The sequence below is a fragment of the Capra hircus genome, chromosome 5 (assembly GCF_001704415.2).
Source record: "Capra hircus breed San Clemente chromosome 5, ASM170441v1, whole genome shotgun sequence".
In the NCBI taxonomy this organism is placed as follows: domain Eukaryota; kingdom Metazoa; phylum Chordata; class Mammalia; order Artiodactyla; family Bovidae; genus Capra; species Capra hircus.
Window position 1 is genome coordinate 2,145,267 of NC_030812.1, and position 26,295 is coordinate 2,171,561.

Genomic DNA, 26,295 nt, shown 5'->3' on the forward strand with positions numbered 1-26,295 from the left:
GGAGGAATAAAAGAAGATGTTGAGAAGGCAGGTTCTTGTTCCTCAAAAATTCAGAGAAAATTAAAATCATGATTCTTCAGAATACCAGTTTTTTAATTGTGTAAGAAAAAAAGAGGAGAGTGGTCTATGGCATGAAGATAAACTAATAAAGATAGCCCTATAATTCACAACAGAGAACCCATCCTCATGTTTCAGGCTCTCTTCACATCTAAATATTTAGAAAGACATTTTTTTTTTTTGTCTTTCTAGTGATTTGAGATTCTTTCTATAATCCAGAAAAAAAAAAAAAACAAGGTAAAAATTGAAGTGACTTTTATTTTTGTATATAAACAAATCTTGCTTATTTTATGTTGATGAGCAGATAATGCAAGCATTCAGTGTACATTCTTTCTCTTTCTCTTTATATAAATAACAACACTATTACCAATACCTGCCAGTTACATGTGTATGTGCACACATATACTTCAGTTATTTCAGAAAGTCATAACAATTGTGCTGACTCTTTCAAAGTGTGTGTTTTTACAGAACGCAGATTGTTTTTTAAAAACAATAATTTTATTTTGCTTTTTGTAATGGAACTAGATTCTTTATAACTACTTTAATTATCAAAAACTGTTTTTTAATTAATCTTTATTCTTTGACATCTAAAGTTTGTCACAGATTTTACTACTTTTTCACAGGAGGATCAAAGTATATTTCAGTGAAAACATAGAACATCCAGGATTTAATGGGCCTAAGAATATTTCTCTATTTTTAAAAAATTACATTTTCTTATACAGTGAATCTAACAGTTAAAATTATGAAAATGTACAGAGTAACCTTTTGGTTAATGTACAGACACACACACACACACACACACACACACACACACACACACAGAATAGTAAAATTTACTTTAGCCAAATAAAATCTTTCAGTTAGGGACCTTTCAAGCGAGGAAAATATATTAATTATTGCCTACTCATGACAGCTTCCTTGTTATGCTTAAGGAATTAACTAAATGCCTGTGGTTGATTCTTCCCAAGCTGGACAATCAGCCTTATTAACCACAGTGACCTTGACAGTGCATTAGAAATGAAGGTAGACCTCATTTGTACATGTCCATATATTTGCAGATGTAGTAATTTGATGGATACGATAAATTGGTGCACTTTTCAACCTTTGTATGAAGAATTCCAATGACTGTTGCTAAAAACTATTCCTCAACAACAAGAGTTGTTTTCCAGGTGGAGCTGATGTCATCCAGTGGAGTTTTCATAAGCATTCAAGCCTGGATCATGATTTGAATGAGAACAGTGCTATAGTTTTGCTGTTGGAGCTCATATATTATTCCTGTCATTATCTTCCATCTTAAAAGTTAACATAGAGTACTTATTCCTAATCATTGTGATTCAGAAAACACCACTTATCTTTAAAATTCATATCATAGGGGGCACTTTGATTTACACTGCTCTGACCTGAACGAGGTGAAGAAGAAGCTTAAATATTCAAGGATTGGGATAGAGCAGATTGGAGATTGATTGGAAAGCCATGCATAATAGGCACACAATTACAGGAAACAATTAGGAAACAATTTATCTGCACTTTAACACAGGCATCTATAAACAGGGTCATTTATCAGCCATCTTACAACTTGTACTACAACTGTATACCTCTTAAGTTTTAAATTATGTTATGCTTTTAGTTATTTATACTCACAGCCTACTTCTCAGTTTGCAAGTCATCATAGATATCTTAATTTTTCTACCTTTGTTATAAACCAGTTTGATTTTTTAAAGTTCTTATAGGCATAATTGATTCTAGATGTCATAAGGGTTCTGAGTTGTGAAATGTTAAATAACTGTGTTCTAGGGTTTTCAGTGGGAGAAGGAAATGGCAACCCATTCCAGTGTTCTTGCCTGGAGAATCTCAGGGACAGAGGAGGCTGGTAGGCTATGGGGTTGCACAGAGTCGGACACGACTGAAGCGACTTAACAGCAGCAGCAGCCGCAGGGTTTTCAGTAGAACGTTTTTAAAAATCTCACCTTTATGTTTTTGCAGGTTTTTGTCATGCCAGTCTTGGTCATCATCACTCTGAAATTTTTGGCAACTCTGTGTATGTCTCGTGTGTTTTTCCTACCTTTTATTCGATGTCTCCTTCTTCTTTCTAGTCCTCTTCTTTTTAGTCTTGTGTCTGGGCCGCTTGGTTTCTTTTGTTTTTGTGGTTTGCAATTATATTTTATAAAATGGCCTTACAGCCCAGAAACTCGACCCTCATCATTCCCCTCCCTTCCCACCCAGTAGAAGTAGTAGCTACTTTATATATAGGAACGTAAAGGTTTAAAATATAGTGTCATATTTATTATTTCAGCCTAAGCAAAGTGAACGTCCCTTTTAAAGTTCATTTTAATTATAAAAGCCATTTAAAAGGAGTGCAGTTATCTTAAAATATACTCTTGATACATTCAAGATATTGAGTTAAAGTGACTGACCCCTTCCCAGCAGTCCTTTTTCTTTCAACTAGGAGCATCAGCATATGCTTCTTTACAATATGCAAAGTGAAAATGTGAAGAGGTTTTGAACATCAGTTCAGGACACATTTTAAATACAGTTGGTCTATAGTCCATCAGGTTTCCCCCTACTCTATTTTTTCTTTTTTTTTTTTTTTTTGAGGTAAAAAGAATATTTCTTTTGCTGTGCTCAGTGTTTAGTGGGAATGGGCAGGTTTGTGGGCACCAGTAAGAGGGTTCTTCAGAAACAGAGCAACCCCTTATAGGAAGGATACCCTTGAGAGCATTGTTGCCGCCTCACCAGCTGTGTACTTCACTTGGGCTTCTGTTCTTCCTCGGCTGGGGGCTTGTAGAGATACTGAGGAACTGTAGTCCTTGGGTTGCCAGAGTTTTTGCATGGATTCAGTAGTGTAGGTGGTGCTAGTGGCAAAGAACCTGCCTGCCAGTTCAGGAGACATAAGAAATGGGGGTTTGATCCCTAGGGTGGGAAGATGTCCTGGAGGAGAAAATGGCAACCCACTCCGATATTCTTGCCTGGAGAATCCCTTGGACAGAGGGGCATGGCGGGCTACAGTCCATGGGGTCGCAAAGAGTCAGATACGACTGAGGCGACTTAGCCCACACGCATACCAGTCAAGTTAGGTGGAATTAAAATAGTGTATTTTATTGTAATGCCTTAAACCTGAGATGCATGTCATTCATGACCTTTATAATTAATCCTTCATTTTTAGCAAGATTGGCTTAAACCTTTATTTTTGCTTTCTTTTTAGTCCAGTACTCATTTGGGGAATGATATTTGTTGCCACTATATCTTAAAATAGTAGCAAAAAAAATGACGAAGAGGATGATGAATGTTATTGTTAGCTATTTTCTGTGTTCATACCTATTTTCTATGAATATAGACAATTGTCTATGTCCCCTGTATTTGGCTATGCACAATGCTTATCTGAAGTCTATACTGAACTCTTGATATGCACCATTATCATGTGAATATCAAATGAAACATTATTTCATTTAATCATTGCAACAATGCTGTAAGGAATTATTATTCCCATTTTCCAGGAAGACGGACAGGAAGGTGCAAAAAGCCACACGTTCCTTCTATACACCTTTAATTTTTATTCACTATGACTTAGCAGCAGCCAAGGGACCAAAGGATCAAGACAGAATGAGAAATGCGGGCAGAAGACAAAATGGACAGGGTCAGCCTTTGATAATGCAGGTTACTTTTCAGTCAGATATTTTAAAGTCTAGGACTGTGTGCCCTGAAAGAAGTAAGAGTGCTTGTAAGTATAAGGCAGACCAAGATAGAGAGTGTTGGTGCAGGAAGCCTCAACCATGGCTGTCTTTTAATTTTTAGTTAGAATAGGAAAATGATATTTCAAATGATGTAGTTAACTGCAAATTAATTACAATGAATTAAATGGTAGGCCCACTCTGTATCAATGGCATGTATAGTGCCACTGAAAGAAGAGGCTAGTGATTTGAAAAATCTTTTTTATTGTCTCTGAAAATAATTAAATGTACATTTCAAAGTTAATACAACCACTAATGAAAAGAAGCTTGTACTAACAGAGCAGGAAAGGACCTTAGAACTCATGTACTTTAAAAGCTTTTGTCCAATTAGGGTAAAAAGTGAAGCCCAAAGCAATGACCTTGACTTGCCTAGTACTAAAGGCAGTTACTAGTCCAATTAGGTCTACTAAAAACCTGCTTAAATGAACCCATATCATGATTAAGCATCACAATTTTATTTTAAAGTGTGGTCTTTTTTATTTTGGTAAGTGTAATTTTCCCCTGGGAGATATTTTAACTGTATCATAATTATTTTTATGTATCGGTAATAGCATTTTTATATTGAAATATATTTTATTCCAAGAATTTTGTCTTTATAAATGTAATTATACACTTATTTATTTCCAAAGTAACTGTAAAAGTTATTAAATCATTAAATTTGAAATATGTGAGTTTAAAAATTCTAATTATTTATAATCCCCAATCCCAGAAGCTAATGTTAATATTCTCTTATTTATCCTTTCAGTCTTTCTTCTAACATACAACTTATCATTTTTCTTTAGATTAGCATAGAGATATCATATTAATATATATAATCATAATACTCTGTCTTTAATGATATATTTCATCATATTAGATTAAGTATTTTACCAAATCATTCAATATTAATCTATGATGTAATTCTTACTTGCTATTTATATCTTAAATTCTTTACTATTATTTTGTTTTAATTTATTTTTTTATTGAAAAATAATTGCTTTACTGAATTTTGTTGTTTTCTGTCAAACTTTAACATGAATCAGCCATAGGTATACATATATCCTCTCTCTTAGATGTTCTGACTTTTCACCTTAAAAAATACAGCAATGAAAACTTCCGTAGCAAAAACTTTGGAAATTTTTCTAGTTCTTTATGTTAATTTACCAGTCTACTTCACAATTTTCCATTTAATAACTAAAGTACAAATTTACTCTGTTTTAAAATATTAGTCCCACTGCATCACCATTACTATTTAACTCTGTAAAAAGTTTTTCCTAAAGATGGATGCCTTTAATCATCCCAGTACTTAATTTGTTAACTTCTACCTCAAAGTTTTTAGTTTTTAGGCATTTGCTTTTGGTAAGGTAAAAAAAAGATTAAACATATCACCAAAATATAAAAAATTATTTCAACATGATATATGCAACTTGTATAATTTCAGAACTTTTACATACAAATGAACTCTGTCATCATGCTGTTTAAAATGAGAGAAGAATAAAAAATATAGTACAGTCAGACTAATTAGGTAATCATTTCTGCAGTGTTAGTGCCCTAGAAAGACAAAAGCACTTCTTTTTTGGCTCATTCATCTTGTAGGCAAGTCCCGTTCTCTAATCCTGTATGCAATGTATACCATACCTAGAGAAAAACAAGCACAGCTTTCCTTCCCACACGATCAAATTCCACTAAAAGATTTACTTCCGAGGCAACAGTTACAGAGATATGACTGTGAGGATATTCACATTTTCATAAACAATTTCTATGTTCTCACTCCCTGTAATTCTACTATCAAGAATCTCACAAGACTTATTTGCACTATTCATAACTATGGGTACTGTGGGTTTTTCAGCTCATGCTTTACAAACAAATGAGCTTTCTCATTTGTTCCTAATGACTTTGGTTTATACCAAGAGATCTTAAACTGTCCCCAGAGCAATCATTTTGCTAAAATGCTATTAGAACATCTTTACAAATTTAGCAATGAAAGGGGGTTCCGTTAACAATGGAAATCATTGGGAACCAAGGCCTTTGGCAAGTTTAGTGCTCACCCATCTTGTTTGATTTTCAGTGATGAGTGCAAGTAATTTTATGACCCAGATATTGATTCTTTAACTGGTAGGTGGGTAAGGAAGACAAAAAGCTGGTGGGTTGGGAAGAAATGGTAGAAAAATCAGAGCAGTATTTTCTGGCTAATCTGCTCTGTCCTTGCTCTTCTAAGGAGGCTCATGAATCTTTAAACAAGTGTACCTCCCAGTATCTGCTGATAGAGCCGTTTCTTTCCTTAAGTTTGAGGACTTGTAGCTGACATCCTTGTGCTCCTGCTCAGTCTTATCCACCTCTTTTGCAACCCCATTGACTGTAGCCTGCCAGGCTCCTCTCTCCGTGGGATTTTCCAGGCAATAATATTGACCGGAGTGTGTTGCCATTTCCTCTTTGAGGGGATCTTCCCAACCCAGCAGCTGAACCCGCAATGCGTGTGTCTCCTGCATTGCAGGCAGATTCCTTACCCGCTAAGCCATCGGGGAAGCCCCGTATAACTGAGACAAAGGGCTAGTTTTCAATAGATCATCAACAGGCTCTAGGTTATATGTGTAAATATATGAGGGTCTCATTTTCATCAACATCAAATTTGATGCATTTGCTATGCATAGGGAAACAGCTGCTCATGAGCCTGAAACTTGACCTGCAGGTTCTTGCAGAGGATGTCCAAATTGTGTGATCTGTCTCTTGATTTGAGGCTGCTGCTTCAAAAGCAGAATTTGCCCCTATTCTAGACAGCTTTGCTTTCAAAGGCCTCCTTTGCCCAGGACACCTTTTGTTAGATTCCTTCAGGATGATCTATCTGTTGTTTCTTCCAGCAGTTCCTTCCTGGTGCCCTTTCAAGATTCTTCATGCTCTGTGTATGACCATACTGCTACACATCTCTATAAATGCACCACCAGCCTATGTCTTTTCAGTCACCCAGAGGCTGAGTTTTAACAAGTGTCGCTTTGATTCTGGTGAACAGAATGGAAGCTTATTGTTGGAAAACCATTCTTGCTGGTGTTGAATATTTCTCAAAGATGACTGATCAAACTGTGGATTAAAGAAAGTAATGAAAAAGAGAGGGTAGAAGTGACAGCTTCAGCCAGTTCAGCATGAAGGGAATCATAGACTGGCTGCACTGGTATTACTTTGCTAGCCTGCTCAATAGATCCAGGGTTTGGTGATGGTATCCTTTTAAGGGATATATTTTTTTCTGTTTAAAAGTTTTTATTGTTCTTACTTTCTATAAGATAGTGTTTTATTGAACAAGAAATATCAACATTCAGTGACAATTACTGATTATTATTACTAACAGAAGTCAATATATTTTATTTTCATCATCATTAGCCATCTCTAAGCTGCTAGAAATAGGAAAGATTTTCATGTATAAGTCATCCTGGTTTTCAACTTACTTTATAGTTGTTACAGTGCAAAATATTCTCTCTCAGAAAAGTTTCCTCTCCTGCAAAATGAAGTTTATTATAATGCAAATATCATGATATTATTGTATAGTCCAGATAAAATAAGATGGGTAACCTGGAATGCAGTATTGCATGAAAGTCTTATTTTCTACTTCTGATGCCCCTTAAAGCCACTGTTTAGGACTTTGTACCAACCAGTCCATTTATTCATTTGCAACATCGGCCAGGAGTAACGACTGAGTTACAAAACTATGGACTGTTGCTAAGGACTATAGTACATGACACAAGTTGTTTCTAAGGAACATAGTTTAATGTCTACTTTTTTCTGTTTCTTTCTTTCTTTTTTTTTTTGCCTTTTTTATATTTCTGTATGGCTTTCTGCTTGATATTGGAGACTGGTTTCCTAAGCAGTAACAACCTCATTCAGTGGTCTCTATCCTTGAACTTTTTGGTATATTAATTGCTTAAGAATTTGTAAGCTCTTACTATTAGATCTAATATTAGATCTAATACATATCGATCCTTGAGTCAATGATTTAAGTAGACATTTTATTGTTAATTCTGGCAAATTTTTATAGCAATCTCTTGGCCAAAATCATGACAGTAATACAGTATAGTCTATAGCCTGTAATATATGGAGGAAAAGATTCATCCACTTTCCTAGCTATTGATTTAACAAAAGAGTAGATTTTTTTACTTTCTTAAGGCAGTTAGTAAAGGTGGAGACATTTTTGTATCTACCAGGACTGATGCAGTCTTCAAAATGTGATGGTAATGTTTTCCTTAGTGTTTTCAGATGTGCTGTGTGCAAATCAAAAAGTTTTATACATGTAGTCATTACCAACTCTTGCTGCTCTGTTCATTGGATTCTCCAGGCAAGAATTCTGGAGTGCGTAACTATTCCCTTCTCTAGGAGATCTTCCTGACCCAGGGATCAAACCCAGGTCTCTTGCAATGAAGGTAGATTCATTACCCACTGAGCCACCAGGGAAGCCCAAGCTGGGCATGAACAGAGCAGGGGAATAAGGTTTGACCACCTTTAGGAATACTATTCTGGGCACTTTCTTCAAGGGATTCCAGGGCTGAGAGAGGTATGAAACTCTGGCTTCTTCTGGTATCTATACCTCTTTCATTTCTTCAAAAACAAAACAAATCAAAAAAATAAAGTGCTTGCCTTCAAATACTACAAAGAAAGAAAAGATTCAGTCAGCAAGACTAAAGTAGGTTTTCTCCAAACAATTTAGTTATTGGTAGGAAGAGATAGAGTGGTGTAGTTTTAGCCATTTCTGGGAACTGTGAATTTTGTATGACAGTACTAACTCTACACATTTGGTATCCTGATACACAATCTCTGATGTAGCCTACTTAGCTGCTTAACGAAAAAATATGAAGATCACCTTTGATATTTTCAGTTGCTAAATCATGTGTGACTCTTTGCTACCCCATGGACTGCAGCACATCAGGCTCCCCTGTCCTTCACCATTTCCCCGAGTTTATTCAAACTCATGCCCAGTGAGTGAGTCAGTGCAAACATCTCATCCTCTGTTGTCCCCATCTCCTCCTTCCCTCAATCTTTTCCAGCATCTGGGTCTTTCCCAGTAAGTCAGGTGGCTAAAGGATTGGTGCTTCAGTTTCAGCATCAGTCCTTCCAATGAATACTCAGGGTTGATTTTCTTTAAGATTGATTGGTTTGATCTCCTTGCTGTCCAAGGGACTCTATAAAAACTTGAAAGAATAATATTTAGTAAAAAACTAATTACCATGGCAATGTTCACATGAGAATTTATAGATTATAAGTAACCAAGATTAATTAAATTGACTAAGAGTTTCCCTCCATAACATTTAGTTTGAAGTCAAAATCAAAATTTAGTTTATGTTTTATAGTCACTTTTATAAACATAGGAAAAAGAGCTTTCTACGTTCTCAAATTTTCCTGCTGCTGCTAAGTCGCTTCAGTCGTGTCCGACTCTGTGTGACCCCATAGACGGCAGCCCACCAGGCTCCCCCGTCCCTGGGATTCTCCAGGCAAGAACACTGGAGTGGGTTGCCATTGCCTTCTCCAATGCATGAGAGTGAAAAGTGAAAGGGAATTTGCTCGGTCGTGTCCGACCCTTAGCATGGACTGCAGCCCACCAGGCTCCTCCATCCATGGGATTTTCCAGGCAAGAGTATGCTACTTATGTTTTATTTATTATCTGTGTTAGTCATCTTCTAGCTTCCCAAATTCAGAGAGGTATTTGAGAATAATAATTTTAGAAAAATAATGTCTCAGAACTTAGGAGGTATTTGTTTCATCTTCATCCAGTACTTTCTCATCATTCTTGGATCTAATAATGCTGAGAGCATAAATATATTTATGTTGGTTGAAATATAAGATGCCTTATTTGTATTTCTTTAAACTTTTATGTCCTGACTCCTATAAAATAAAAAGATTTTTTAAAAAAACCTTTATGTTCTGATTTTTGTGCATATAATTTCAAAAGTGGAAAAATTGCATTCAAGACTATTGTTAAATAAAATACATTATTTTATTCATTCAGTTGTGAATAGTTTGAATATTGTTACTATATGGTATTATTATCTTTCAGGTAAATCTAATTAACAAAACCATCTTTTAAAAAACTGTACTAAGGCAGCATTTGTCTTTATTTTCAATATTATGAAGCTTTTAATTAACAGAAAACCACCATGGGTTGCTTCTTTAGAATACCACTAAATGTTAGAGACATCGTCTACTGTACAGGAGTTTCACTACTGGATGAGGATGTCTGGGAATTCATATGGATGAAATTCCACTCTACCACGGCCATTTCTGAAAAGAAAATACTATTGGAAGCCTTAACTTGCAGTGATGACAGGAATTTATTAAATAGGTGGGTGAATTAAATCTTTAAATTTGTATAATGAGAGTATTCTCTGTTAAATTGTACTGCACTTGTTTTTATTTCTTTAAATATGCTGGTTACTCTAAAATATATCATTTTAGAACTAAAGAAAACTGAGATATTAATATGATGAAAGCTTGTTGATTTGAAATGTTTGTTTCTATTTTATGTTATTTATATGTATGTAAGATAATATTTCATTATAAAATTGAAGTATTTATTAAAAAGAATTTTTAAAGCAAAATTTCATCATTAAATCAGAATGATTTAACCACCTACAAGATTTTTTTCAGACATTAATTAATACATCAATTAAAATGATATGTTTGTTCTTCTTCCTTTTATAAATACAAGATTGTTCTATTGATAAATTTTTATTAGTAAAGTTTAAATGGACTATTCTTTGAAGATTGTGATAACTTAAATCCTATAATTCTGATAGTAAAGAAAAGTTTGTTATTAAACTAAAAATTTCCCTGCAATTCTATCCTTAAAGGCTTCTAAATCTATCACTGAATTCTGAGGTGGTTCTGGATCAAGATGCAATTGATGTGATAATCCATGTAGCTCGAAATCCACATGGTCGAGACCTTGCCTGGAAGTTTTTTAGAGATAAATGGAAGATATTAAATACCAGGTAAAAATAGGACTTCAATCATTCTTCCTGAAGTGAGTAAATCAAAGGTAATATCTGAGAGATAAAGGCCCAACTTTTTGTGGTAGAAGCAAGATCCAGATAATAGAATTAGATTTTGAAGTAGTCAGCCAAGATGGGCGTTGCCACTCCTGTGAAGCTCAGAATTAATTTAACAGTTCTATAACATTATTCATTTATTAAAGATTGATAACCATAATTATGTATGGAAATGTGCAGAATGAAAAGGTTTAGTATTGCAGCTTTCCTGGAAAATCTATCAAACTGTCTAAGGTTGAAGAAATTGTATCATTAAAATCTTATATCCTGAGTGTGTTGTAGGAAAAATGATTTATGAATCATATATAATGGTATTAGAACAAGAAATGGAGAAGGAAATGGCAACCCACTCCAGTATCCTTGCCTGGAGAATCCCATGGACAAAGGAACATAGTGGGCTACAGTCTGTGGGGTTGTAAGGGTCGGACACAACTTAGAGACTGAACTACTACTTCTAAAATTCACATTGGAGAAGGAAATGGCAACCCATTCCAGTGTCCTTGCCTGGAGAATGCCATGGACAGAGAAGCCTGGCGGGCTGCAGTCCATGGGCTCACAGAGAGTCGGACACGGCTGAGTGACCAACACACACTGACAGAACAAGAAAACTTTAATTCCTTCTATAGAATTGTTTAACCTATTTAAAAATATAAACATCATAAAACATCTGAAGTCAAGCCGTGATATAGAGGAGGGATGTTTGAATCACTGTATAATCCTAGATGCAGTAGAATTCATTCCTGAGCCATCTTGCTTCATGTTGAGGATTCTTCAGACTCTGTTTTAGAAAATATTTCATTATATATTTAAATACATTATAATAAATGTTAATGTATTACTCTGATAATCTCTATGGTATTTTAAAATTAAATTTATTATAGAGCACGTAAATGCTGCATGTTCTCAAACTTAAATGTTCCCAGACATTTAGCATACCCACTGTTCTATCTCTTAAAAGCTGGTATATAAATTTTATTTTTTAAAAGTTCACTGTTATTGGTTGACCTTGTATAATGAGTTCAGTTTGAATTTATTTTTAATAATAAAATATATTTCTATCTGTAGATATTTCATAGTTAGAAAGCGCTAATATTCCTAGATGACACATTGTTTTTCTATTTCTTGTATTTTCAGCTCAGAAATTAGAATGATTTACACTTGCTTTGCTGTCATGCACATAGTATAAGAAATAGTCAGATACAAGATGGAATTAATATATATGTACAAGCATTTGACTTTAAAGAGTATCACATATCTACCAATGCAGAGTCTCTCTTTAGGGAGTGGTTTTGTAAATCAGAGTTCAGTATAATGCCTATATAGTTTATAGTCCCTGGCTAAAATATTCGGTTCCTGATATGTCTGTTTTGTTTCACTGAAAGTACGTCATCTCTAACCAAAAGGTAGAAAGATAGAGATAACATTAGAACCACCTCAGTCTAATGACCTCTTTGTTTAATTAGCTGGACATCAATATTAGCTACAACTCTGAAGAGGGAGGAAGAGGCACTTGGGAATTCAAATTTCTGCTCAGTTTTTCCGTAAACCTAAGACTTCTCTCAAACTAAAGTTAATGGTAACGATAACCCCGTATGCTAGACAGCAAACGAGACACAGATGTATAGAACAGTCTTCTGGACTCTGTGGGAGAGGGCGAGGGTGGGATGATTTGGGAGAATGGCATTGAAACATGTATAATATCATATATGGAATGAATCACCAGTCCAGGTTAGATGCAGGATACAGGATGCTCGGGGCTGGTGCACTGGGATGACCCAGAGGAGTGGTACGGGGAGGGAGGGGAAAGGGGGTTCAGGATGGGGAACACATGTACACCCATGGCAGATTCATGTTGATGTTGGCAAAACCAATATAATATTGTAAAGTAATTAGCCTCCAATTAAATAAATTTAAATTAAAAAAATAGAAATAGAGCCTTTAGGACTATATCAAAAAAAAAAAAAAAAAGTAGAAAGGTGAAGTGCCAGCATTTCTACAGATAGAGCTGTGTTTATCTTGACAAATAGGATTGTCTTCTTCATCTTCCACTCCCTTGTCCATCTTGGAACATCAAAGTTCATGAGAGAACAGTCCAAGGTTCTCCTTACTACTTGGCCTGCAGATTCTCCCTGGTTTTCGTTGCCATCTACTCTCAGAGTTTGAATCACTCCAAAATCTACACCTCTAGCTCAGATATTTTACCTAAGCGTCACTCTATGAAAGATGGTGTTTTTTTGAGGTGTACCTGCAAAGCTAAACCATCGTTTTCTATGTCTTCATTCTCTCAGTAAATAGATGGCCATCCACCAATTGCTCAATCTGGGCCCCTGGAAACCTATATATAGTAGATTTTTTCCTTGATATATGTAAAAAGTAACATTGAGGTTTGACGTCCTATCAGTTTAACAATTCCTAAATGTTTCTTGAGTTCTTCCTCTCTTTACTACTACCACTGCCTTAGTGAAGGTTCCTATCCCTTGTTAGTACTCTTAATGACTGTCTCCTGTCTCTAATTACATATGCTGCCACATATATGTACGCATGTATGCGTACATGGACACACACACCACTTCCCTTTGTCCCAAGAATATCTCTGAAAAGCAAAAATGACATTTCCTCTCGTAAAGCCTTCAATACTCTGTGCCATGTTGAAAATCTAAGCTCCTGTCTTACTGACCCTTCTGCCTCTTATTCTGTTATCCTCAGTCTCACAGTTTATACCCTCAGTACCAAATGCATGTAGTTGTTGGCACACACCGTGGTGTTTCACACCTCCTTGCCTTTGTGTATGTTGGTTCTCTGCCTAAAATTGCTTTCTTCCTTAATATTTGAAATTACTCCATATTCAATCCATCTGTCTTCATCTCCTGAAAGCCTTTCCGGAGACCCCACAGCTAAAGGAACTCTGAACAGTATACAATTTTATTTTCATCACGTTTAACCATAATAACTGGGAATGATCTGTTTACAATACTATATAGTACATAACCTTCAAGGAAAGGACTATTTTCTTTTTCACATGACTGCAAGTATAAACAAAACACTCTTTGAAGAGGAACTGTCAACTTTCCTGTACAGTTGGCCATTTGTAACCACATGTTGATTACTAATGAATACTTATTTTATTTAACCAACTTTTCCATAGATTCAATGTTAGAACTGAATCATCTTCCAATTCAATGTTAGAATTATAGCAATTTATGATGGTCATATGGTTTAGCCTCCCTCTTTAGGCCAAGTAGTATTCCACTGTATATATATACATCTTTATCCATTTATCTGTCAATGGACATTGAGGTTGTTTCCATGTTTTGGCTCTTGTGAATACTACTGCTATTGAAATAGGGGTACAGATATCTTTTTGAATTATGATTTTTTTCTGGGTATATTACCAGGAATGGGATTGTGGATCATATGGTAATTCTCTTTTTAGTTTTCTGAGGAACCTCCATAGTATTTTCCACAGTGACTATAACAGTTTACATTCCCACAAACAGTGTAGAAGGATTCCCTTTTCTCCATACCTTCTCTGCATAGGTGCATGCTAAGTCACTTCAGTCATGTCCATTTCTTTGCAACCCTATGGATCATAACCCGCTAGACCCCTCTATCCCTGGGATTCTCCAGGCAAGAATACTGGAGTGGGTTGCCATGCCCTTCTTTAGATCTTCCCAACCCAGGGATTGAACCTGCATTTCTTATGTCTCATACCCTGGGAAGATGAGGATTTTTTTTAGCATTGGTGCCACCTGGGAAGCGTTCCTGGTGGCTAACATGGTAAAGAATCTGCCTGCAATGCAGGAGACATGGGTTTGATCTCTGGGTGGAGAAGATCCTTTGGCGGAGAAAATGGCTACCCACTCCAGAATTCTTACCTAGAGAATTCCATGGACAGAGGAGCCGGGTGGGCTACAGTCCTTTGGGTCACAAAGAGTTGAGCACAAATGAGCAACTAATACCCTCTAGCATTTGTTGTTTGTAGACTTTTTAATGATGACCATACTGACCAGTATAAGGTGGAGAAATGTCTATTATGATCTTCTGCACTTTTTTCAGTTAGGTTTTTTTGTTGTTGTTCTTGTTGTTGCTGAGTTCCTTGTGTATTTTAGAGGTTAAGCCCTTGTCTGTGATATCATTTGCCAATATAAGCACCTCCCACCCCTCATTTTAAAGATGAGAAACCTAAGGCTCCAGAAACTAAATTACTTAAGTTCCCACAGATAGGGACAGCATTAAAAAGCCTCTTGTAATGAAGGCTGGACTTTTGCTTTTAAAAACTCATAATCTTATCTTTAGTGTACTTTTAAAAAAAATTCTCAACTTGTCTTTATTAGTGTATATTTATCAGCATTAGTGTATAGAAATGCAACTGATTTTTGTTATTAATTTTGTATCCTTCTATTTTACTGAATTCACGTAGTCTTAATAGTTTTTTATGTGTGTGTAGTTTTTAGGGTTTTCCATATAGTATAATGCCATCTGCAAGCAATGAAACTTTTACTTCTGCCTTTCCAGTTTGGATTCCTTTTATTTATGCTTCTTATCTGTTTGCTCTGGCCAGAACTTCCAACACTATGTTGAATGAAAGTTGTGAGAATGGTCATTCTTATCTTGTTCCCAATCTTAGAGGAAATACTTTGATTTGTCGCCAGTCAGTATGATAGTAAATGTGGGCTTGTCGTATATGAGCTTTATTATGTTTATGTGCATTCCCACGCATTTGTTTAGGGTTTTTATCATAAATGAATAGACAGTAAGTCATTCTTAGGTTCTTTGTGTAGTTGTATTTTGGGCATGTTCATAGGAGAAGGTGAATTCAGGGTCTTTCTAACTCAGCCATTTTGATCCTGCCTCCAGTTTAGCCTAGTGTACTTTTTTTTTTGTTTGTTTTCTTGTTTTTGTTTTTTTTTTTTTAAATTTCAAAGAGTATGATATCCTGTGATAGGTACTCTTAGCACAGTAGACACAAATCAGTAAAAGGAAAAATCTTTTCAGCTTGCTGATACATAGTATTCATACCTTAGGTCATGAGTCAAATATGCTTGTGATACAAAGATTGTAAAATTCAAAGGAAAAATTCAGTGTTTTATTTTAATGCTCATAGGAAAAAGTACTAATCTTTTGGGAGTCTTTTTGAGAAATTTGGCTTAGTTTTTAGGAATGAAATAGAAAATAATGCCAACATCAGTTTGGGCTGACCAGATCAAAGGATCTCTGACTTATGGATAATTCCAAAAGTTGATTCTGCAGATTTGGTGGAATCCTTATTTACAGTGACCCAGGTTGCTTTAAAATTAAAAGTTTTAAAATACTTTTTCTTCAGGCCTTATATTGGAAATATAATAGTCATTCCTAATTATAATATCATGGGACTCCCTTTTAAAAAATGTGCTATAATGTAGATCTCTCTGAAACACTGTGAGCCAAATCCGGATACACTGGATGGCATCCCATAGCCAAAGCTCTTTGCACCTCTCCATTCCCTAGGGGCACAGCCTTGAACAGCGTTAAGAGACGGAATGGAGCTCATGAGAAGGAGTCTAAAACATCTGTGTAGTAGTAGTATTTCTTAAATTACTGCCTGTTTTAACATTATGACTTTTTTTTAAATATTTCAAGGTATGGAGAAGCACTATTTATGAATTCCAAACTTATCAGTGGTGTTACAGAATTCCTTAATACTGAAGGTGAACTGAAAGAGGTAAATATTTTAAGATGAATGTAATATTTTTCTTTTGTAAACTTATGAAATTATAGATAGACTTCAACCATTTCTTTCCAATAAATTCATACTCATTCCTTGAAAGTACACACACACATGTATACATGCACACATACACACATTTATGCTAAAGACTTTACTTCAGTCATTATTTGCAAAAATGTTTCTAACATATTAAACATTAAATACTCAGCCTGTGAAAGGTGCTTGAATGTGATGATTCTCAAAATGTTGTTTGTTGTTGTATAGTCACTAAGTCATGATCGACTCTGCGACACATGGACTATAACCCACCAGGATCCTGTGTCCATGGAATTTCCCAGGCAAGCATACTGGAGTGGGTTGCCATTTCCTTCTCCAGGGGATCTTCCCTACAGGGATCAAAACTGGGTCTCCTGCATTGCAGGCAGATTCTTTTCCACTGTCCACTGGGGAAGCCCCAGTGATTCTCAAAATAGGAGACTCCAAATATACCCTAGAAATCTTCCCAATCAGCTGCTCCTCATTTGTCTCTGTGAGCCCAGTGTAGGATCCTTGGAACATTAAAGCTATCCTGTCACAATGACTCAGCATTCAGATATGCAGAATTAAGATTGCTGTTGAGGTACAGACCTTGAGTCTCATTGCTTTGTGGTCAGGTCTATACAAAGAATGATAATTGGATAAGATAATATGCTTCATGCTATCTGCTTTGTTAAATGGAATAAATTCATATATTTGGAAGTAACTATCTGACAACATATATTAAGATTAATAGTTTAAAATTCTGCTGAATACTGTCACAAGTGAATTTAATTAATGAAACTGAACTCATTTTTTTCTTAAAGACTAAAGTCCAGTTTGCAGAATATCTAACATTTTCTTTTTTCTCTGGTTTATGTCTCCGGAATTTAAAACAGCTGGTTTTGTGACCATTAATTCACATCTCTAATAGAGAGGGATGTGAGATTGGGGGTGCATAACTAGGTAGGAAGAAGGAGCAAAATATTTCACTGATTAAAATGAATTGGACTTCAAACATTTATCACTTTTTTAGCCTCTCCTCACCTATAATTATAAAATATAGCTGAGGTGTACCATTGAGAATCACAGTTTCTTCAGTTTTCACTGACAGAAAGCCTGATGCTGTGACCCAGAGCTAATCCCATTGAGCAAGGTTTCCCCGGAAGCATCAGCCTTCCTCCGTCCTTAATATCTCTGAACATTACCCAATTTTGTATGATCATCTTCCACACACCAACTTGGATTCTTTCACACCATGAGCTAAGCTAAGTCTCTGATTGTAATAATTTGAAGTTCTATTTTTATCCCTGCTATGTGTGTTCCCAGCCCTGAAAGATTTGGATTTGAAAGCCCTAGTACATGTTTTGCTATATTTTTTATTAGGAACCTAAAAGAGAAGGAATTCTTTCGTATCCAAAGGAAGCATAAGAAAGAACAATTAAGCTAATGGCTTTGTGTATTTAAAGGAAGTAGTTTTAACTCTTTGATTTTGCATTCAATAATCTGGGAATGAAAGACTCATTTAGTGACAACTTGTGCAGCTATTGAAGTGAACAAAAAAGTGAAAAATCTCTCCTCTCCTCTCTTCTCCCCATCTTCATTTTGGCTCCCTTTCTTCTCCTGTCTTCCTCTTCCATTGTGCCTCTCCTGTTCTCTCTCCCTCTTCTTCTGTTCTCTAATCTTTCATTTCCCCTTGTTTTGGTGATAACCCAACCCATGGAAACACATGTTTTAAGCAGACATTTAAATTAATTTTATCATATGATGGCCATTTTGCTTTACATATTTCACTTACACATTTAATTTTTTACACTTGATTTAATTGCCATGTGAAATGTTCCAAGATACCCCTGTAATGAAATGTGTCATCTGGAAACTGAAACTCAACTTTTCAGCTTTTATTCCATTATCTGAAAAGCAGCTAACTTCACAACACAAGCTCTCCATAGCCTGAGAGATGAATCCCTCCAGGACACAGCTGCTTGCACTGGCTTTCTAGTTTAACAACTGCAGCCTGAGGCTTTTCCACACTTTTGTTATCTAATCATTGACTGTAAGACTGTGGACCACTGTTGTTGGGTGGGAGGGGGGATAATTTGTATTGCTGATGACCGCCTTCCATAAATTAGAAGGAGCTGGAGAAATGTCAGTCTCATTTTCCCGTATCCAATGAGCCTTGTAAACAGAAAAGCCAATGTGCTCTTTTTGTCTATAGCATATTCTTATTTTCAAAAGTTTACAGATCAAAAGGGAATCGGCATCTTTATGAATTCTGAAAGCTGATTTGAGATTTTAATGATCCCCATCAGCTTTAGGGGCATTCAGCAGAGACACATTGTCCTGTGGTCTTTCCCCAAAGCGCCATTCTAGAACCTGAAACTGGCCGTTTCTTTTTAATTACATGGCTCTAGTGATTTGAACACTATTTCTCCATGAAACAGTACATCGTTTCCTTAATTTTAAACTAATGGAAGTACAACCTCATCGACTCTCAGAGGCCCTTGCCATTTTTCATACTGATGTTCATTCAGCCATCCTCTCCATCACTCTTTGTTTTTTGTTTATTTGTTTTGCCTTATACAAAACACTGTTGTGAAACAACACAGCTCCTGTGCATCATGGGCACCCCATTTACAGTTTTAATGTTGAAAATATAAACCTCACTAACAAGCAATAGCTGATTCGACTCACTTAGATAGTTCGATAGTTACTGAGTATATTATGTGTTGCACATTACAAATTATTTTGTGAGTTTTAGGGTCTAGTGTACCCTAAGTTAAGAATTTTCTCAAATACGGAAATGTTTTTAAATAGATAAATTAACAAACATGTCTAGAAATTTTATGCTAAGAAGAACAGGCAACACAAATAACTCTGACATCTTACTAAATGTTGTTTTATAGAAATGTCTAAACTTGGAACATTTTCAAATAAAAGCATATGATAGCATAAATATTTAGGAAGTGCAATGATAAAAACTAACAGCAGCAAAACATCTACTGAAGAACTGCCAGAATCAGCGAAATGGAATGCCAAATGCCTTCCATCTACCCCGTGCCCTTGATAGTGAGGCGGGGTCTGGAAGGTGCTGTGATCCTGCCTGAGGACCTGTCACAGGGCTGCTCTGACCACATGTTCACCAGAAGAGTTGTGGAGGAGTGTGAGGCATAAGATCAGTTTATGCCAACTATGCAAAGGGGCCATCTGTGTTCTGATGAATCAGCTAATCTGCATATCAGTCATGTCATGCTCTCCAAGCTCACAAAGGAAGTATTTAACGCACTTAAATAGTGATTTAAGAAATGAATCTCTAGAGACACTCCAGTTACGTTTTCTACTAAGAATTCTCTTGCAGGATAATCCGACCTACTGTGTTTGTGTTGATAACACATTCATAGTCAACCTCTCAGTTTGCCTTTGAGATAGACAAGAGTTTTCCTTCATGTATTCAGGCTGGCTTACTATTTTATCAAAAGGCCAAGAGCATACTCCCCAGAGTCAAAGTTACCAAAAGGTCATTTATTACTGTCTGGAGTATTCATTGACTGCCTAGGAAAATATGTAATAATGTGGAACATAGTTTAAAAGAAGTAGATGTAATTTTTTTTCCTAATTGACATATTATGTAAATAAAGCCACCATAATGAACAGATATAATATACAAATATACACTGTAATGTACATATTTTGTAATCAATTAAAACACAAAATTCAAAACATAGATCAAAATGTACTATTTGTTGCTTTAGGAATATGGACTGACTGAATCTGAACATAAATATATAAATTCAAATGAATTATTAGATAAATTAGTTAAGTTTAAAAATATGATTCGAATGCTTTCATTAGACTTCTATTTATCTACGTGTACATGTCACAGGTATATATTGAAGGTATCAATAAATTTCAGTTCCTCCCCCTCGTCCTCTTCCTTTTGCATGTGTCAGATGTCAGATAAGTTTTAAGGACAGTAACGATAAATCTTTGTTACACATTGAATATTTTTCATGTCTGTTAATAAAAGATAGTGATTTTGAAGTCTTACAAAGAATATAGCTCTGAGATATGAGAATCCATTTCTAATGCTGCAAGGTGCCTGGCTTTATAGGAAAGTATAGGATAAACTTTAAAAAAATGTATCATATAATCAAAGTAATATTGTCATAAACAAACCAAGCTACCCCGAACCAACTTCTAGATTAATTCAGAAAGGTATAATTATTAATAACTCCATTTTAAATCACCCCCTCCCCCCACCCAATACACATGCCCCTATCCCCGAGTCAATCTTGATGACATTTCTCTCCTGGTATATTCGTCATGTGGCGTCCATCATGTGATGAATCTCACCTCATCCTAATTATACAATATAAACACTTCTGTGTTAACGAGTTGACTTTTCACATTTGTCTATAAGCCTTGCATTCATTGGTGGTTGCCAGTTATCAAAACATATGAAACCGAGAGAAAAACTGCTAGTATCTAATCTTGCAATAAAATTCCCGTGCATTCCTAAAGTGTGTGTACTCTAGAGAACATCTTATACCCATAAGATTATGACAAATCATTTAAAAATTTTCACATTCTAATTAAAGCTCAACTTCTCTAGCTAAATGAATCAACATTCCGTCTTCATTCTTTCTAAATCTAGTTACTCAGGTGATCCAGTGTCATTTATCATCCAGTACTCATAGCATCATTATTTTGTGTTGTTGCTGTTACTCAATACTTTTGGTATTCTTTTGCCAGCAAAGATGGTGTCAAACACTCATACTACTTGTTTAGAAAAGATGAATATTTTTTTCCCTGTGGACAAAAAGTTAACTTTAATGCTTGTATTCAATGTTAAGGCTATTAGTACATTAGATAACACATATTAACCAGCTTCCCTGGTGGCTCAGACAGTAAAGAATCTGCCTGCAATGCAGGAGACCAGGTTCGATTCTTGGGTTGGGAGGATCCCCTGGAGAAGGGAATGGCAATCCTCTCCAATATATGTGTATTGGCAATATAAAAGATAGACCAGAAAGAATAAGGGAGAGGTCTCAGACATCAGGTAACAGATAGCCCGCTGTATTCATCTATGACACAGTTGGAGCTTCCCGTGACAGGGCTGATGGGTTTCTGAATAGGACTGTGACAGCTGAGGTGGAGCAGAGGGAATGCCCTTGAGAAGATTAGGAGATAGAAGTTCCAGAATATAGCTGCTATTAAGTGTGGTGGCTACAAGACAGAAAAATTTCCAGTAATAAACAGGTTGATAGGTTGAATGTTCTCTGTCAATAAGCCCAACGCAGAGCTATGGGGACTCCCTGGTGAGTCAGCGGTAAAGGATCTGCCTGCAATGCAAGAGACCAGGTTCGATCCCTGGGTTGGGACGATGCCATGGAAAAGGGAACCGCAATCCACTCTAGTGTTCTTGCCTGGAGAATTCCGTGAGCAGAGGAGCCTGGCAGGCTACAGTCCATGGGGTTGTAAAGAGTCGGAAAGGACTGAATGACTAACTCTACTGCTAGTACATTAGATGTGCTTTGTTATTAGAACTAGTTCTTGCCACTACCTCATCAGCCCATTAGGAAAGATGAGTTAAATATGTCTGCTTTAATATTTATGAAACAAGAAGCTAAACTTGGAGTTATTTAGGCTTCCCTGGTGGCTCAGACAGTAATCTACCTGCAATACGGGAGACCCAGGTTCAGTCCCTGCATGAGGAAGATCCCCTGGAGAAGGAAATGGCAACCCGCTCCAGTATTCTTGCCTGGAGAATTCTGTGGACAGAGGAGCCTGGTGGGCTGCAGTCATTGAGGTCGCAAAGGATTAGACATGACTGAGCAGCTACACTTTAAACTGTTTATTTATTTATTTAAACTGTTTTCATTCTTTCTGTCCCCTTTCAGTTCCGAAAGAAATGATATTACACCTAATGGACAAAATCTGTTTCATTGAATTTCATTATAAGCTCACTCCACGTATTAGATATACCTGCTTACCTCACTCCACACATTAAATATACATACTGTAGTGACTGTGACACTTTTTTTCAATAAATTCTTGTTTATATGTGTTGGACATGAGCTCATTTTAAGACATGAATTTATCATTTTTACATTTTGTTTTTTATTGAAACATAGCAAAATATTGTATTATTTTCAGGTACACTGTGTATACCTGTCTATATTTGACATTTGCATACATTATGAAACGATCACCATGATAAGTATAGTAACCATCTGCCCCCATACAAAGTTATTAGAGTATTATTGAGCATATAACTTATGCTGTCTGTTTACCATTCTAATATTTATGTTTCCAGCTAAAGAACTTTATGAAGAGCTATGACGGAGTAGCTGCTGCCTCTTTCTCAAGAGCTGTGGAAACTGTCGAAGCCAATGTACGCTGGAAAATGCTTTATCAGGATGAGCTTTTCCAGTGGCTAGGAAAAGCTCTGAGACATTAATATGTGTCTCTTATAATCAGTTCAACTCAGAATTTTATGAGAAGACCTGCTGTGGAATGAGGAATATGGCCAGATTTTCAGTGTTAACATGTGGGAGGAAATTTTTTTTTTTAATTTTTAATTTTAGGAATTTTTTTTTGGCTTTATTCATTCTGTTTTGTTTCTCTACTGGGTGTTCTTCTCTTAAGAAACTCTTGCCAGTGAATCTAGCCATGACTGCTTCTGCTGTACATTCCTCGCTGTACAGGACCAAATATGATAGTGGTGCATGTTGATGTTGCAGTCGGTATGGAAAAACATATTCAGAAAATGTTGCGCATGGTGTATGGTCCCGCCTGTGTGCCAGCATGCTTATTTAAAATGTCCACTGTTGTATGTGAATATATGTTCCATCTGGATGGGCATTATACAAAAGCACAAAGATTATCTATGACAATCAGTGTTGCAACAAAAGAAAAACTGAAACAGGGAGTTATAGTCATAGTCCTGGGCAATGTGAGAGGTGAAATCACCCTTTGATTGGTGTCACGTATTTCAGCACTTGGATTGTCTTGCAATGATTATTGTGTTACTAACTAATTTTCTTTGAGTTAAAGCTGTGTATATGTTTTTAAAAAGGCATATAGACACTGTGTGCATATGTATATGTGCATAGGGAAGCCCAATATGTATATAGTATGCTGTACTCTGCACTTGTGCAAAAACTTCACCTCAAAGAAAATTTATCTCCTTTTATAAACGTATGCAAACTTTGAAAATGCTTCAAAGAATTTATCTCAGTACTATCCTTCCTGACAATTTCCTGATAAATTTCTCACCTGTTATAGATTTTTTTCATCTATTTCCTGAATAATCTATTCTACTACATAAAAATGAACTAAAATAAAATTTTACATACAGACACTCTTCTAATTTTCCAAAGTAGCAGCCTCACCTCGTAAATATAGATTCTGTCATCATCTTAGTCAAACTTCCTATTACAACTAACAGTTGTGAACACTTAATGATGATCAGTGCTGAGAAAGTGTTTCTTTGTCATCTTCTTTGTTTTTCCCCTTTTTTCATGTTGGGTGGGTCCAGAGAGTTAAAAACTCTCTGCATGTGCTGATCTTTGGGTCTGTGTGAATCTAATCCCCCATGAAGCAACCCTACTTCAGGTGGATTTTAATGATCTTTGATGCCAGTTGTTCCATCCATTATGATGAAAAGTTTCTTTTCTGGAGCAAAGTGCATCCTTTGGCATTGCCAACTCTGTTCTAACTAAGAATTTTGAATAGTCTTTTCCTGATTGTGTATTATGTAACACAAGTGTTTTTAAATGGTACTCTCACCCAGTAGGCCAGCTCTCCAAGCACTGCTTAGATACTCAAAAATGAACATATTTTACGTTTACCATTATGAAATGCCAATACAACTAATCGCACATAAGCCAAATGTTTGTGGACCACTTTATGTTTCCCTGAGGTTTTTCCACTTCTCCAAATGTTACAAATCGTTGAAAGAATATTTTCTAGCTCCAATAGTCACTGAACACTGGGGGGAGGAAAGTAGGCATTTTAGAAACCAGAGCCATAGATTTATTATAAGTTTGCATAAAGAGGAGCAATTTCTTAGTCCATAGAACAAGTACCATCTAAACTTGAATTTTATCTTTTTAGCAATTAATTGCTATTACTCATATCTATTTTTTTCAGCACTTCGATTAATATATGAATTTTAAATACTCTATGTGTTGTTAATAAGACATACTAATGCTTAATATAAAATCTAAAAGTCATCCCATCTATCTGAAGTGATGAAATTTAACTAGCACATATCACACGTATGTGAAATCTTTAAGGGGTAAGTTCTGAAACATAACAATTATAAATATCACTGTCATGCAGGTCCAAAATATGTACTATATCACCACTGGATTCATTTTGATAGAAAAGATAAAAAATTAGAGGTGGCTGTCTTGTTTTGTGTCGTGAATTACTGAAAATTCTTGGTAGTTGTGACATTCTTTTGAGTGAAAGCACCATTTCCAGCTTTGAGTTACAAGGGGTTTTATAGTTCTGTTTTCCTCTGCACTGTTAATAATTTTAATCCTCTTTCAGTATTTTAGTGGCCTTGAACAACTGGTTTAGCTACAATGTCAAATCCTAAGTGTATAATTATGTGCAATGTTCAATACCTCATACTTGTTCAACAGTATAGTGATATCAATGGCATTGAGATGGAATTTTTGTTCTACATATTTTTCAATAATTTATCCTTTCCAGTGTTGAAGATTATATCAAGCTTTAACCTTTTTTAGTTGTTTAAATGAGTAATATTTTCAAAATAATAAAATGACCAATGATATCTCCTGGAATATTCTGTAAAATGTAGTCATAAAATTCTATTTTCTACATAGAGTTTTTATCTTTTTTCTCTCTGTTGTCTGTCTTACAAATCACACACACACACACACACACACACACACATGTGCATGAAATAGCAAACTGTTAAAAGAGTTCAACATCTAGGTTTAAAACTTTACTGTGCCAATATATGTATGACGGTAAAACTTGGTTGAAATTAGAAAGGACTAAAAGTTTACCATCCTAAGTATTAAATATCTCTAGGTAACCTGTAAATAAAAACTTTTCCCCATTTTTACAACTTTTCCTTTAAAATGTTCTTACAATTGTTGTATTTTTTTTACATATACAAGCACAAGCTCTAAGGCTATTATCTACAGTGTTGATTCTTCAGTTTCAATAACATGGATTTTACTGGAATTTAAATTCACTTTGGTTTACATTATTTTTAGAATAATTATATCATATGACTGAGATTTCTGTGATAGTGCAATTTCCAAATATAACAGTAAAACTTACAAGGTCATTAAGATTATACCATATGTTATAACTGGGGGCTTCCCAGGTGGCGCTAGTAAAGAATCTGCCTGCCAATGCAGGAGGCGCAAGAGACACAGGTTTGATCCCTGGGTTGGGAAGGTCCCCTGGAGGCAGAAATGGCAACCCACTCCAATATTCTTACCTGGAAAATCCCTTGGACAGTGGAGCGTGGTGGGCTACAGTCCACGGGTCGCAAAGAGTTGGACACAACTGAGCACGCATGCACACTCAATAAATTGTGCTTCATTTTCAATGCAATATACTGGTTCATTTGACTCTTTTCAAAAACATAATAAATTATATTAATCATAATAGTTTGATCAAAACACAGGCTCAGAGTAGCAACATGAACTGCTTAAAAACTACATAACTGTCATTTGCAGAACAGTTACAATAACTTTAGACTTTCAAGAAAGACTTCCTACAACTAAAATATAAA

At 35.7% G+C, this 26,295-nt stretch overlaps 1 protein-coding gene across 1 annotated transcript in view; it reads left to right on the forward strand.

Moving 5' to 3' along the window:
* Positions 1–25,365, forward strand: part of TRHDE (thyrotropin releasing hormone degrading enzyme) — a 453,490-nt gene extending 428,125 nt beyond the window's left edge. Inside the window, exons 16-19 of the mRNA XM_005679723.3 lie at positions 9,916–10,083; positions 10,592–10,732; positions 16,409–16,490; positions 22,828–25,365. Coding sequence (XP_005679780.3) covers positions 9,916–10,083; positions 10,592–10,732; positions 16,409–16,490; positions 22,828–22,971 — 535 coding nt within the window. The 3' untranslated portion in view covers positions 22,972–25,365. The remainder of the gene's footprint in view (positions 1–9,915; positions 10,084–10,591; positions 10,733–16,408; positions 16,491–22,827) is intronic.